The following is a 14,077-nucleotide window of genomic DNA, read 5'->3' as shown; positions in this document are numbered from 1 at the left end:
ACAGTTCAAAAGTATTTTGCATGCAGAATACTATTTCTGGTATCTCCCCCTAAACAAGCTCAGGTGGTAGAGCTGACTAATACGTTTCTCTCCAGGGACCCCGGAGTCCAGGGTAGAAAACAGCAACCAGTCAAAAAAGAGCTAGAATGTCTAATGGTCTGACTCAGTATATGGAAGTTTCTACCACTAAGGCTCGTAGTAAGATCACAGATATGAATGTGGAAGTCCTGCATAGCCTTTCTCCCTTTTATGTGTGGTATTCCTTTTCTCCTAGAATGAGAAAGATGATGTGACTGAGGACACAGAAGTGGGCGGGCAGATGACTGAGGAAAATCAGACTGATAATGGTAAGCAAGGCTGCCATTCTGTTTGTGGGGTCTGCCTTGGACTGGCAGCTCCACCCTCCTATGCCCATATTCCTTGCATCCTGTAGCATATCCTTACCAAAGAGGGGGTGAAGGGGAAGGTACCTATGAAGACAGGCACCCCTAGGAAACTGTACACAGAGAAGCCTTCAGGTGTTTTTGTGCACACTCCAAAAGCCTGACATCCTATCTTGGTTTGTTTGTTTCAGTTTTCGCCATGCCAGCAGACAGCGAGGGCACCACATCGGAGGAAAAGAGCCCAGGGCAGCAGGTAGAGAAACATAACTGCTTCACACAGATACCCTCTTTCAGTTCTCTGTTGTGCTTTGGCCCTTTCCCTGTTCCACAATGCTAATATGAAAATTGGTACGTTCTGTAAAACAGTAGTATCCACCACACCCACACCCGCCATTGTGCCTAAAGCGTACTTGCTGGGCCTCTAAATAAACCATTTTAGAGATAAAGGGGTCTTTCACACAGAGGTTTCCCCACCATTTGAGTGCTGCAATGCAGCCATTTTTCTCTGAGCTTCTTCACAAAAGTATTGTTTGCTGTGTGTGTTGTGTTTCTGCAATCTCCTTATTATTCCTTTATACTGTATTGTAAAGAAGTTCATGGTAGAAGTAGAAGAAGCACAAAAAACAGTGAAATATTTAAAACAAAGGCATTTTGAAGTTGCGAAAAAACCTGGAAGATATTTAGCATATTGCTTAAGAAAAGAGACAGAAAAAAAGAAGGATGCCCAGAATTAGGAAAGGAAATCAAGTCGTTTATGCAGAACAAGAAATGAAGGACCAAATAAAAAATTCTTTTCAAAGCTTTATAAGGAAGATTCTATAGATGAAGCAGAGATGGAGAAATATTTATCTGACATACCAATTAAAGAATTTACATCTGAACATAGAAGAATCTTGAATCAAGTGATAAATATACATGAGATCAACCATGCCATCAAAAAATTTACAAATAAATAAAGCAACATATTATAAATGTTTTAAAGATATATTAGCAGTATCTTTACAAAGAGTAATGACAGAAAGTATATACCACCAACATGGCAAGAAGCAAATTTAACTTTAATATATAAAGAAGAGAATGATCTATTACTATCACAATCATATAGACCAATTTTATTATTGAATATGGACTATAAAATTTTTACAATACTGGGAGAGAGATTAAGAAAATGTATTCCAGATGTGATTCATGAAAATCAAACAGGATTTGTTCCAAAGAGATATATGAAAGATAACATCAGATATCTCCTAAATGCAATTGAGTATTCAAGAAGAAAAGAGGGCATTTACGTTTTTGAATGCAGAGAAAGCTGTTGATAATGTGTCTTGGACATTTTTGATGAAAGTATTTCAAAATCTGAATTGTGGGACCGAATTTTTAAATTGGATGCAGAGCATTTATACTGATCAGCAAGTCAGGATTTTAGTAAACAGCTCCATAACAGAAAATTGAAATAGTAAAAGGAACTCTACAGGGGTGTCCGATATCCCCACTATTTGTTTATTATGGCATTGGAAATATTGACTGTGACAATCAGGCATGGTAAAAGAATTGTTGGAATAAAAGAGGGTAAAGAATACAAAATAAAAAGCTATGCGGAAGATGTTGTAATATCAGTAGTAAAACCAAATATTTTTTTGAAATATGTAATGGTGCAAATATCAAGATTTGGACAATATTCTGGATATAAATTGAACAAAAAGATCACCAAAATAATGTTATTCGCGGGAGCCAGAACAAGAAGAGATGGAAAGAATAACAGACTGTGTTCTCACCAGAAAACCAGTCAAATATAATTGGGAATAAATGTAATGGAACAAAATGATAACTTATATAAAGATAACTATCAAAAGTTTGAGAAAAATTGAATGGCTAGGAAGAATCTCTGCTGTTAAAATGAATATATTACTAAAAGTGAACTTTCTATTTCAAATGTTACTAATCCATATAGATGAGAAGTACTTAAAAAGATGGCAGAAAAGAATAAATGATTTTTTATAGAATGGGAAAAAACCAAGAATAAGATTTAAAATATTACAAGATGAAAAAAACAAGCTGGGTTAATGGTACCAAATATTAAATTGTACTGTCAAGCAGCTTTGTTAGTTTGGATTATAAATTGAAACAGAAGAAATATAAAATTGGAGATAATTGATACCAAAGAAGGAAGGAATTCATAAACATTTATGGATTAAGACATTGTTAAATTATTCAAAGGCAAGATGACAGTCATATTTTGAGGGATGGACTACTAAGAACATGTTCCAATGCAGAAATATATTAAGTCCACCAATTTTGCCATTGACATCCCCAATTGATGCTTATTATGATATTATTATAAGAGAGAAAACAGTGTTCAAAAAACTAATCACTGGAGATTAAAAACACATCATAGGAAAAATATAAAAAAATTTACTGCAAGATGCCACAGAATCAGAACAAGTAAAAAATATGATAAAATGGATGCAAAACTTCAGAGAAAATATATGTAGGAAAATTTATGGTCTAAAGAAATTAAATTTATTGAATGTCAAATATTAAGGGAGAATTGGTATAAAATGTTCTTCAGATGGTATATTACTCCTAAGGGAAAGGGAAAGGTAGTCCCGTGTGCAAGTACCGAGTCATTACTGACCCATGGGGGGATGTCGCATCACAACGTTTTCTTGGCAAACTTTTTGTTACAGTGTGGTTTGCCATTGCCTTCCCCAGTCATCTATACTTTACCCCCAGGAAACTGGGTATTCGTTTTACCAACCTCGGAAGGATGGAAGGCTAAGTCAACCTTGAGCCATCTACCTGAACCCGGCTTCCGCCGGGATCGAACTCAGATCGTGAGCAGAACTTGGGCTGCAGTACTGCAGCTTACCACTCTGCGCCGTAGGGCTCTCATATTACTCCCAAGGACATTGCAAAAACCAATAAGAATTATAGTGGAAAGTGCTGGAAATGTCAAAATAGGGATACAACATTCTACCACATGTGGTGTCCATACAAGAAATTGTGGAAATATTAGATAGAAATACACGAAGAAATTAAAAAGATATAAAAGTATCGCTTCACATTGAACCCTAAAAATATGATATTAAATATCTTACCAAGTAATATCATAAAAATACACAGCAAACTATTTAAATATCTGACAACAGTGGCAAGAATATAGTATATGCAGTAAAATGGAAAGCAGAATCCTGTCCAGATCTGACAGAATGGACAAATAAGCTATACATATATGCACCAGCAGCAAATTTAACATCTTATATACACAACAGGCCAATCTTAGAATTTCAGGAAAAATGAAAAGCTTTCTTTGATTACGTAGCTGAAAACAAGAATAACTAAGAACAATTATCAGTAAATGGGTCAGTTATTAAATCTGTAACTCAAAATGTTGAATATAAAATCTTGAATATAAGTGTATTTTAATATAAGTAAGTATTATGGTATCTCACAGGAAGCATTTTTAAAGAAATATTTGATGAGGAGGATGGTGGAGAGAAATACTTTGTGGCTTATATATTCTGTTATATATATAACTATTTTTGTTTTATGCAACTATGTTATATAATCCTTTTTTCCTTTCCTTTTCCTTTTATTATAATCTTTTTTTAAATTAAAAAAGAAGTTCACAGAAAATGCTGCAGTTCAGCACCCCATGCCACAGGAAAACATATTCATGTGAAAATACTTCGTTGTTTTCCTAATTTGTTTGCTTTTTAGTTTGGCACAAGCCTGCATATTTTTATTTAATGAATGAATTGTGTATTCGCCCACATAAAGGAAATTCACTCAGAATTGACCCACGAATGTTTATTTTAAAAAATTGTGCTAACAATTCAATCAAACAGCAAAGGTTTTCTGATAAACAAAATGATCCACTGAGGTGATCCTGGAGAACTGGAAAACAGTGCAAGCAAACAAACGTCTAAGGGCCAAGCTACAAGTGACGAATGACACTTGAACAGCAAGTGGATTGAGTGGAGCGCAAGTGAACAGGGAGAAATACACTTGCCGTTCAAGTGTCATTCATCACTTGTAGCTTCGCCCTAAGGTAACACAACTGTCTCAGGTTAGACATACCAAACTGAAGAGAGGGTTACAAAGGCAGAAGGCATTGAATTACAGCTTTTTTCCCCATGGTGGTAGTAGAAAGTGCCATCAAGTCATAGATGACTTACAGCAACCCCTACTGAGGCTTTCAAGGCAAGAGACTAACAGAGGTGGTTTGCCATTGCCTGCCTCTGCAACCTTGCTCTTTACAGTTGGTCTCCCATCCAATTACTAACTTAGGCTGACCCTGCTTAGCTTCCGAGATCCGATGAGACTGGGCTTGCCTGGGCTATCCAGGTCAGGACTTTTCCCCAGAGGAACCCCTATATCAATTTTTCAGATCCTGAAGAACTGCTACCTATGAAAACATTTACAGGCCAGGAAAAGTTAATGGTGGGAAGCACAATTCAATTACTACTACATTATTGTAAAGAAAATACATTTGTAAAGAGCTGTTTTTTAAAAAAAAAAATCTGTGTATTTTGCGGCATGGACTTGTTTTAGGGATGCCCTTCCCCTGCTGTGGGCGGGGGATCCCCAGCTCCCACCCTCTGCCCCCTGCCTCTACTAACCTGGCTGGCGGGGGAGGAAAGGTGGGAGAAGGTCATCCCGGGTGCACTCCTATGTCCCCCCCGGGAGTGACATCACTGCGCTGCCTCTGAGAGTGCTCCTGCACTTCTCAGTGGGCGGATTTTTGCTCCCAACGGGCCCAATTGGTCCTGTTTGAGGCCCAAATCGGCCTGCTGAGAAGTGCGCATGCGCTCCCACGCTTACACCATGATGTCATTTTCCGGAAATGATGTCATCACGTAGGTGCAAGGAACACTGACGAGGTAAGCCCCAGGTCCCCCGTCCTCCCACCAGCAGGGTAGGGGGGGCCTGGCATCCCTATCTTGTTTGTATATGTAGTTACAGAACAGGCTTGGCTTTTCTGAGAAGCTGCGGGAAATTGCAACTTCAGGCAACGTAGTAATTTCGGGAGGCGGCTGCGCTATTCCGTTGCAGCAAAATTAAACAGCAGTCTTCCCTGGATTAGAGATGATTTCATGTTAACCCCACTCTGCCCATCTTCAACAATCAAGACTGGTCTCTGCCATTCTTGAATAGATTGTTTTTTCCTTTGATTAGTTATTGTTCCGCACTGGCCTCTCTTTGTAACTTCTTCCCACTTCTGCCCTTCTGCTGCTTGTAACTTTAATTATAAGTAATTGCTATGCATGAACAGTTTGCACAACTGATGAAGTGAGCTCTGACTCATAAACACTTATGCTGGCATCAATTTTGTTAATCTTTAAAATGCTACTGGGCTCCTGTTTAACTTTACTTCTGGCAAAAGATTTCTGAGGGTTTGCTATTCCCCTGCCTCCCTACTGTATCCAGACATCACAAACAAACTTCTGTTTATTTATTTCTTGTCTGAAAACTGGGGTGGAGGGGGCAAATTGTTAAAGGAACCTAAATACAGATGTAACAACAAACTGTGGTTTCTTTTAAACAAGGAAATCTACAGGCTTGGCCTCATTTGTGAACAGAAGGAGGAAATGAACAGGTCCAAGGATAAAAAAGGCTTGTCAAAAAGAAGGTGGGGTTTGTTTGTGATGTTTGAGCGCAGCTGGGACTGGGGGTGGGTGGGAGTGGGGGGAACAGGTGTGGAGAGAGGCATCATTTTTATTGTTTGCTTCAAGTACAAATAATGTTGCTGACTGACAATGAACACACACCCTTTCCCACTCCTAAACCTTTAGCAGCAGCCTGACCTGCAGACATGAGCGGGTGAAATTTTCCACAGCATGGAGATACCAGTCAATCAGCTGCCTTTAAGTGCACAAGAACAAGGAGCTGGTCAAAAAGTTGGTACCCTTGGGTGCAAAACTGACTAATGCCTGGAACTGACAGCAGTTTTTCTGTCCTGCCACAGGCAGCTCGGGGCTCTACTCGCAAGGAGATCGCCCCCATGTACTCCTACGTCGCTCTCTACAAGTTTCTGCCTCAGGAGAACAATGATCTACCCCTGAAGTAAGTGTTTCTCTCTTCCCATCTTGCCGGTCTGTGCTTCCAGGGGGAGATTAACAATTAAACTTACAAGGAAGTTTCCTGGTGGGCCACTGCTTTAGAGAGCTGCTGGTAGCCAGGAGCTAGCAGAGTCAAGCCTCAGGGGCTGCTTGGCTCAGACCCCTCATTGGCAGTGGCCGTTGATGTCAGGGCACCAACTGTCTCCTCCTGAAATGTCCAGGATCAGCCCCGCTGAATGGCCCTGCAGCTCTGGCATGTAGCACCGCACGAGTTACTTAGCCGGACTTGCACCAGGACCATTTTCACTTCCCAGTCTACTCCTGCATAGTTCAAATTACATGCTCTAAGACGCCAAGTTCCTGCAGCATATATGAACTCAGCCTAGAGCACTTTTTGAATGACCTTAGAGGAGCCACTAGCTCTCTGCCATGGGCCTGCCCCATACCTATCTGCAGTATTCCAACAGTAATGAATACCAGCCAACCTTCCAGGGTTGTTGTACAGATTACCAAAATAATATGTGTAAAGTGGTTTGAGTCCTTAGGAAGGAGGAAGTGATATATAAAAGCTAAGTATTATTACTGAAGTAGTGGGAGTTGATGAAGAATTGTCCCTGTTGGTGGGAACCAATGCGGTGTAGTGGTGTAGTGGTTAGATTGTCAGACTAAGACCTCGGAGACTCAGGCTTAAGTCTCCACTCTGCCATGCCAGGTTGCTGGGTGACCTTGGCCTGGTCACACATATTCAGCCTAAACTACCTCACAGGATGTTATGAGGACAAAATGGCGGAGAGGAGGTCTGCTGCCTTGGGCTCCCAATGAGGAGAGAAGCGGGGTATAAATGAAGTGAGTGAAAAATAAAATTTTAAAAATTACCAGTGGGATGTTGAATACACACACATACAGCATGCAAGACATCATGGGGTAGTGGAGAGCGCATCAAATCGTAGCTGATTTATGGTGACCCCTGCTTGAGTTTTCAGGGCATGAAACTAATAGAGGGGGTTTGCTGTTGCCTGCCTCTGCATAGTAACTCTGATCTTTGTTGGAATTCTCCCATCCGATTACTAACTAAGGCCAACCCTGCTTAGCTTCTGATATCTGATGAGATTATGCTTGCCTGGGCTATCCAGCTTAGGACTCGCATAGGGATACTATATTTTGGCATCTCCCTCCCACCCCCAGTCTCAAGTGACAGTTAGCAAGAGTGAAAGAGAGTTTGGGCAGCCACAGCACTGTTGGCCTATTACTTTCTTTGGCACGAATGCTCTCTTTCTTGTCCCTCCAGGCCTGGAGATCGAATCATGCTGGTAGATGACTCCAACGAGGATTGGTGGAAGGTGAGCAGAACTAAAGAAGGGAAGTAGCCATGCGTGTCCATGGTGGTAGAAGATCTTTTGATTTATTTTGCAGTCTGGTGAGACCCCTAAGCCTTTGTGTGGAGCTGGCATAGTATAGTGATCTAAGAGCTAGTCTTGGGACCAGGAAGGCCTGAATTCAAAGCCCTTCCCCTTTGCCTAACTTCCTCCACAGGGTTGTTTGTAGAACCAAACGTGGGAGAGATCTACATATGCCATAGGTGCTTTGGAAGAAGGGTGAAGAAAAATTTGATAGATGGATAGATGTTTCCGTGATTCCCCAAATACTGGTTCTGTTACAGCCGTTAATTATAAGGACTAAGTGGAATCTGCAACAAATCGCAAACCCTCACCCTGCCCAACCAGAATTCCCCTCAGCCAGTTGGCTCTGTCCAAGATGGGTTAGGGGAGTGGTGACAGTCATGGAAGACCTTCCCCCCTCGTGTTCTGCTCCCGCCAAGTGCCTCTCCCACCATGAAATGGGAGATCTCTAGAATGGGAGGGCTCCATGTTTGGTTTTCCATTCCTGGCAGGAGCACAAGGGCCAAGCCTTTCTGGTTGGCTGTAGCCCTCGCCATCCTGGCTCCCATTCTACCTTTGCCCTCCTTTATTCCCTTCTTCTTTATGCAGTTAGTGTAAATATATCTCAGAATTTGCTTTGCCGAAAACTTCTGGACTTGCCTGCTTTTGTACAGGCAACTGTCCCATCTCCCATGGCCCCTGTGCACTTAATACGTTTCTTCGAACATTCTCCTGCCTGTTCATGTGTGCAAGGTGATAGCTAATATTATATCCATCTTGTGATTTTGTAGCATTTGTTTCAGAAATTGTGGTAACATAAAGTGCAGTCCTCAAAGATAGTAAGGTAGTTTTACAGGAGGAGGAGAAAGTATGGTGTTGCAAACATCCTAACCATCGAGTTATTGCCATTCTTCATTAATCTGCTAAAATGTCAATTCCTTCCTTTCCAGTCTTTTCACATTTTTCCCTATTTAGTTTATATCTGATACTGAAGTTATTTAGTTTTGTATTGTGCTAAACATCCATACCATCTGAAGGAGGAGATAAAAGTTTAATAACAACAGCTCTTCATGATCTAAGGCCTGCTGAGGCCCTTCTCTCCCCACATGTCATTATGTGAGTCAGTCACAGCCCTCAAACTGCTGCCTTATGGCTGTCTTCCCTCTTAAGATTGCCCACCTACCATCTACCAGAGCCTGTTCATTTCAGTAATGGCTCTTAGAAGTTTTTAGGAAGCTCTGTAAGGCTAGTTTATTTGTTAGTGCTTTTAATTGTAGGCATTTTCTTGGTAGGAATGGGATTCATGGGGTTTTATGGATGCTTTTGGTGTAGAATTATAAGCTGCCTTGAGCCACAAGCAAAGGCAGGGAATAAATAGTATAATATTTTTTAAAATGTTGCCAGTTGTTTCTCCAGACCCTTTCCCGTTGCACAAATCCCTCCAACCCCGGGGTTAGACAGAGGGAGAACAGTTTGCTTGAGGCTGAAGAGTCACAGTAGAGCAGCAGACATGAGGCTTCAAAGCCAGGGTCCTCTTGCCAGGTTCTTTTCTTGAACCAGATCTCACTTTTCCTTCAGAGTAATCCCAAGAGATAAAGGTTATGCTGAAGGAAGGTTATGAATTGGCTAAGGGCATCTGGTGAACTTCATGGTGGCATGCAGGGATTTGAATTGCCCAAGTCTAAGCCCACTACCTGCCATAATGAGTGCGTGCCTTCTAGGACTGCCAGTCTCCAGGTGGGGCCTGAGATCTCCTGGAATTACAACTGATCTTCAGATAATAGGCATCAGTTCCCCTGGGAAAAATGGCTGTTTTAGAGGGTGGACTCAATGGCATTATACATGCCATTATGCTTAAGTCTCTCCCTGCCCTCTCAGCCCCCACCAAACTCTAAGTATTTCCCAATCCAGAGCTGGCAATCCTCGAGCCTTCCCATTCTCTCCTTTTCTGCTTCTAGGACCTTTTAGAGCCATTTTCAAATGTACATGTTTTCTTACATCATCTTTCCAAATTGAGTATAAAGTGACAGAGCTGGGGGGGGAGATCCTCACTGAAGGATCATTGCAGATCCCACCCCCACCCTCTCCCCTGGTTTAGGCAGGCACTCTTCCCAAGACTATTTGCTTCACTTGCAGTGGATTCAGATTGCCAGTATCTGGATGTGCAAAGAGTCGAGCCATTTTGTTCTAAACCAACACCACCTCAACCTTGCAAGGTTAAAAGAGTGTACAGAGGTTAAGCGAGCATCTCATCAGCACAGAAAAAGATATCTCCCCCCCCCCCATACCCAGACACACTTTTACTATTTTGATCTATACTCATTGTAAACCTGTGAGCACATTTTTGTAGACGTTTGGTAGAATCCTTAAAATTTTGCGTGATTTAAAATATAGATTTTTTAAAAAAAGAAATACCATTTCTTGATTGTAGAGATTAGCTTAAAGAATGTGATAGCAGAACTATTTGCGCATACAGAGTATGACTGCGTCTCCCTGGTGCCTGTAGCTCACTTATTCTCTTTGTGTCTTAGGGAAAGATGGGTGACCGCTTGGGCTTCTTCCCGGCCAATTTTGTACAACGGGTTCGTCCAGGTGAGACGGTATGGAGGTGCTGCAAGACTTTCTTTGGCAGCAAGGAGCAGGGGCAGCTAAGCCTGAAGGAAAACCAGGTATGAGTGGACTGGTCTTTTCTACACACACAGAATCCGGCACATGCACCAGACTTCTGAAAGTCACATGTGCTGCTTGAAAACTTTATGTATTTACTTCATTAATATGTCACCTTTCTCCTTCATGGAGACCCAAAGCACCTTGCGTTGTTCTCTCTTCCTTCATTTTATCCTCACTGAGATCTTGGAGAGCTGCTGCCAGTGTCAGTAGACAATATTGACTTTGATGCACCAATAGTCTGATTCAATGTAAGGCAATTTCACCTAACGTAAACTCTTTACAGCTCACCATTTTCCCAGTCGAAACACACACACACACACACACACTGCTCCATGGCTGCTATTTCCCCCGTTTTTCTCATGGAACTCTCTCATGTAATCTAGCATAAGAGAAGGCATGCTTTTGTCCTGATGCTGGGGTACCACAGCATGTCTCCTTCTGCTCATGCTCAGCAGGGAGCGCAAACAAGAGCCAGGAAAATGTAAGACCCTTACTAGGTCCCACTTAGATTTTCCTAGTAATATCATCTGTTTGGCCTCCAAGCAACAGACATGTTGTGCTCTTTATGCATTAACTCATTTAATTTGCAAGTTTTTAGTCCAATTACGCAGTTTTCTGTAATTCATAACATGTTTCATGGTCTGATTCTGAGAAAGGAGAGCCAGGACTTGGAGAGAATTACAGCCTAAGATAAGATAGGGGAAACAGATAGGAAATGGAGGAGCTCTTATCATAGAGATAAGGGAGAGCTGTAGACAGGGCCGGCTTGCCCATAGAGGCCAGGTAGGCAGTGGTCTCAGGCGTGAGGGCCCTGGAGAGGCGCTGGAGGGGGTGTCGGGGATGGAGGCGCGTGCCGCGGAGCTGGCATGGCTGGCCCGCAGCTGCTGCAGCCAGCCAGCCAGCCCCGTGCTGCTGCCGCCGCCGCCACCGCCACACGCCCCCAGCCGGGTGCAGCAGCCATGAGCCGCTGCTGGGGCGGTGTGCGGAGCGTGGAGCAGCCTCCACCCGCCACTCCAGCCATCCGCCGGCGAATGCCCCGGCTTGCGCTGCACGATGATGTCATCACGCGATGACGTCATCGTGCAGTCCGCGGGGGAGGGGGTTGCCGCAGGCGCCAGAGACCCTGGCGCTGGCAGTGGCTGTAGAATAGTGAAGATAAGGAAGTCTGAGCAGTGAAAGCACACTGTGTAAAGTTTATAAGCACTCAGAAGTTTGTACGTGTTCCACCAAAATGCGTCTGTTTTTTTCAAGCCCTTTTTGGCTTCTCTGAGGACTGGCAACTTTCTCATCAGCTTTTTGCAGAGCCTGTCTGATGCTTTGTGCCTCTGAACCAAAAAGTTAAATGCCAAATCCTACACATTAAAATACACGTGTATTTGCCTAACTTATTCTGGACCCTAAATTTATGGTTGCAAAAACTTGATGGTGCTTCTTGCACATGATTGAGATGTAAGGTTGCCAGCTCCAGGTTGAGAAAAGCCTGGAGATTTTAGGGGTGGAGCTTGGAGTAGGTGGGGTTTGGGAGGGCCTCAGCAGAATGTAATGCCAGTGTCCACCCTCGAAAGGAGCCATTTTCTCCAGGAAAACAGAACTCTGTCAGCTGGAGATCTCCAGCCACCACCTGGAAGCTGGCAACCCTATTGAGATGTCAGAGGTCAGGAAAGGAGAGGAAAATATGAAGATTGTAAACATGGAAAGCTATATAGGACAAAACTCTAAATTGTCAATCCTCCCCAGCCAAGACCTTATGAGTGAGTCCCTCTATGGGCTCTGAGCCTTCATGCTGAACATATGCCTCAAGCCTTTCTAAACAACCAAAAGGACTACAAGTTTAGTCTTAAAGAATGCTCTTGGAGATGTCAGCTCCCACATGGAATACCAGAAAAGGAGGGACTCCTGCTGCCTTTCTTGCCACATGCTGCAGCTTTTGTGACCTTAGGCGAGTCGCACACTCTTGGCTTAAAGGATAAAAAGGAGGTAAAGGAGAACAAAGTCAGCTGCTTTGGTTCTCCACTGGGGGAAAAAGTGGAATACAAATGAAGCAAATAAATAAGTTGTGGTGTGTTAGTGGCGGGTTGTGCTTTGTATTAATTTAGGAGTATGAATAACTGTTTAAAGTTTTTAATCTTCTGTTTCTTCTAGATCTGTGTTGGTGTGGGAAAGACCAAGGAGAGTGAGGGCTTCATCAAGGTGACGAGTGGTAAAAAACGAGGGCTGGTTCCGGCTGATGTACTAACAGAGATCTGAAGATGGAACAAAGGAGCAAAGCATGCTGGGAAAACAAGAGCTGTTAAATGCGGGGAAAGAGCCTCCCTCTTAGCCCTGCCTTATTGTAGCCTGTCCCATACCTGAGCACCTGGCTAATCACTATTTCATGGAATCTTCTAGAAGCATTGTGGATGGCTTTGGGTTTGGGAGGGGAAGGAGACTGGAGGGAGGGGTCTGGCTCTAATACCACTTTCTGTGGGCTCCTCCCCGTACCCCATTGGACCTGGACATGTGGTCACATCCAAGCTAATGTCTCCTGTCCCATTCTCTGTAGATTGGGCACAGAAATGTTTTTTGTAAAAGAGGCACTGACTGCCCTGAGGCTTAAAGCACGAGGGAGATTTTCACAGCTGTCATTCACCCCCTTTTTCTGTCCTTGGAGCACGCTTCCACAGCAACAGAGGCCAGCAATAGATGCTGGCTTTTACCCTGCAGGGCTCTTTATATCTTGGCATAAAGCTTCCCCTTTCCCCCACTCTGAGGTTCCCTAAAAACTCTTTGTCGCATGTGGAAATGTGAAGGTCTTCTCTGGCCAAGGAGGCCACGTCAGTGTGTTGTGTCTGTCTGTCTATGTGTTAGTTTTAAACTTTCAGGGTTCTCTATATATTTGTGAGTGTGGCAGTTGCTCAGTAGAAAGAAAGAAAGAAAGAAAGAAAGAAAGAAAGAAAGAAAGAAAGAAAGAAAGAAAGAAAGAAAGAAAGAAAGAAAGAAAGAAAGAAAGAAAGAAAGAAAGAAAGAAAGAAAGAAAGAAAGAAAGAAAGAAAGAAAAAGAAGAATTCCATCATGGCCTCTGAGTGATCATTGGACAAAAGGCCTCATTATGGGGCTGTTTCACGGCTGGCGCTTGGGAGGCCTGTAGTCGGAAGATTCTTTTTACTCCCCTGGATGTGAGATGCCTCCAACCCTGGCTCCTGGGCCCCTCCTGGATGATCTCCACTTGCCTCTGCAACACGTGTGGTGACTGACTCACCACACAACTGACAGCAACATGGATTGTTTCTCAGGGACTTCCCTCAGCCTGACGCATTTTGAACTGAGCTGAGAATGTTACCCCCTGCATTCCTCCTGCGAGGCGATCAGAGAGGCTGATCGGCCTGACTTTCCCTCACCTCTTTGGCATGCTTCCAGCTACTTGTAGTTGTACTTTGGTTAACAACAACAATGATGAAAAAAGACATCTGGTTTCATCCTTCGGAGAGATTTTACCGTATCAGTGTCTGGACACCAGCAATATGGCTAAGCTGGGATTTTCCACACGGTAGAGGGTAGATAAGAAGGGGGCATTTGCCATATCCTTTGGTTCTGAGGCACAGGT

The 14,077-nt window shown here is 43.0% G+C and overlaps 1 protein-coding gene across 1 annotated transcript in view; it reads left to right on the top strand.

Annotated features, from left to right (window-relative positions):
• STAC2 (SH3 and cysteine rich domain 2) overlaps nucleotides 1-13,117 on the top strand; it is a 47,705-nt gene extending 34,588 nt beyond the window's left edge. The window contains exons 6-11 of the mRNA XM_054994872.1: nucleotides 275-347; nucleotides 575-636; nucleotides 6,352-6,449; nucleotides 7,734-7,785; nucleotides 10,356-10,493; nucleotides 12,637-13,117. Of these exons, the coding sequence (XP_054850847.1) occupies nucleotides 275-347; nucleotides 575-636; nucleotides 6,352-6,449; nucleotides 7,734-7,785; nucleotides 10,356-10,493; nucleotides 12,637-12,741 (528 nt within the window). The 3' untranslated portion in view covers nucleotides 12,742-13,117. The remainder of the gene's footprint in view (nucleotides 1-274; nucleotides 348-574; nucleotides 637-6,351; nucleotides 6,450-7,733; nucleotides 7,786-10,355; nucleotides 10,494-12,636) is intronic.
• Nucleotides 13,118-14,077: the final 960 nt, after the last annotated feature.

The sequence above is a fragment of the Eublepharis macularius genome, chromosome 12 (assembly GCF_028583425.1).
Source record: "Eublepharis macularius isolate TG4126 chromosome 12, MPM_Emac_v1.0, whole genome shotgun sequence".
Taxonomy (NCBI): Eukaryota; Metazoa; Chordata; class Lepidosauria; order Squamata; family Eublepharidae; genus Eublepharis; species Eublepharis macularius.
This window is presented reverse-complemented; position numbering and strand designations above follow the sequence as displayed.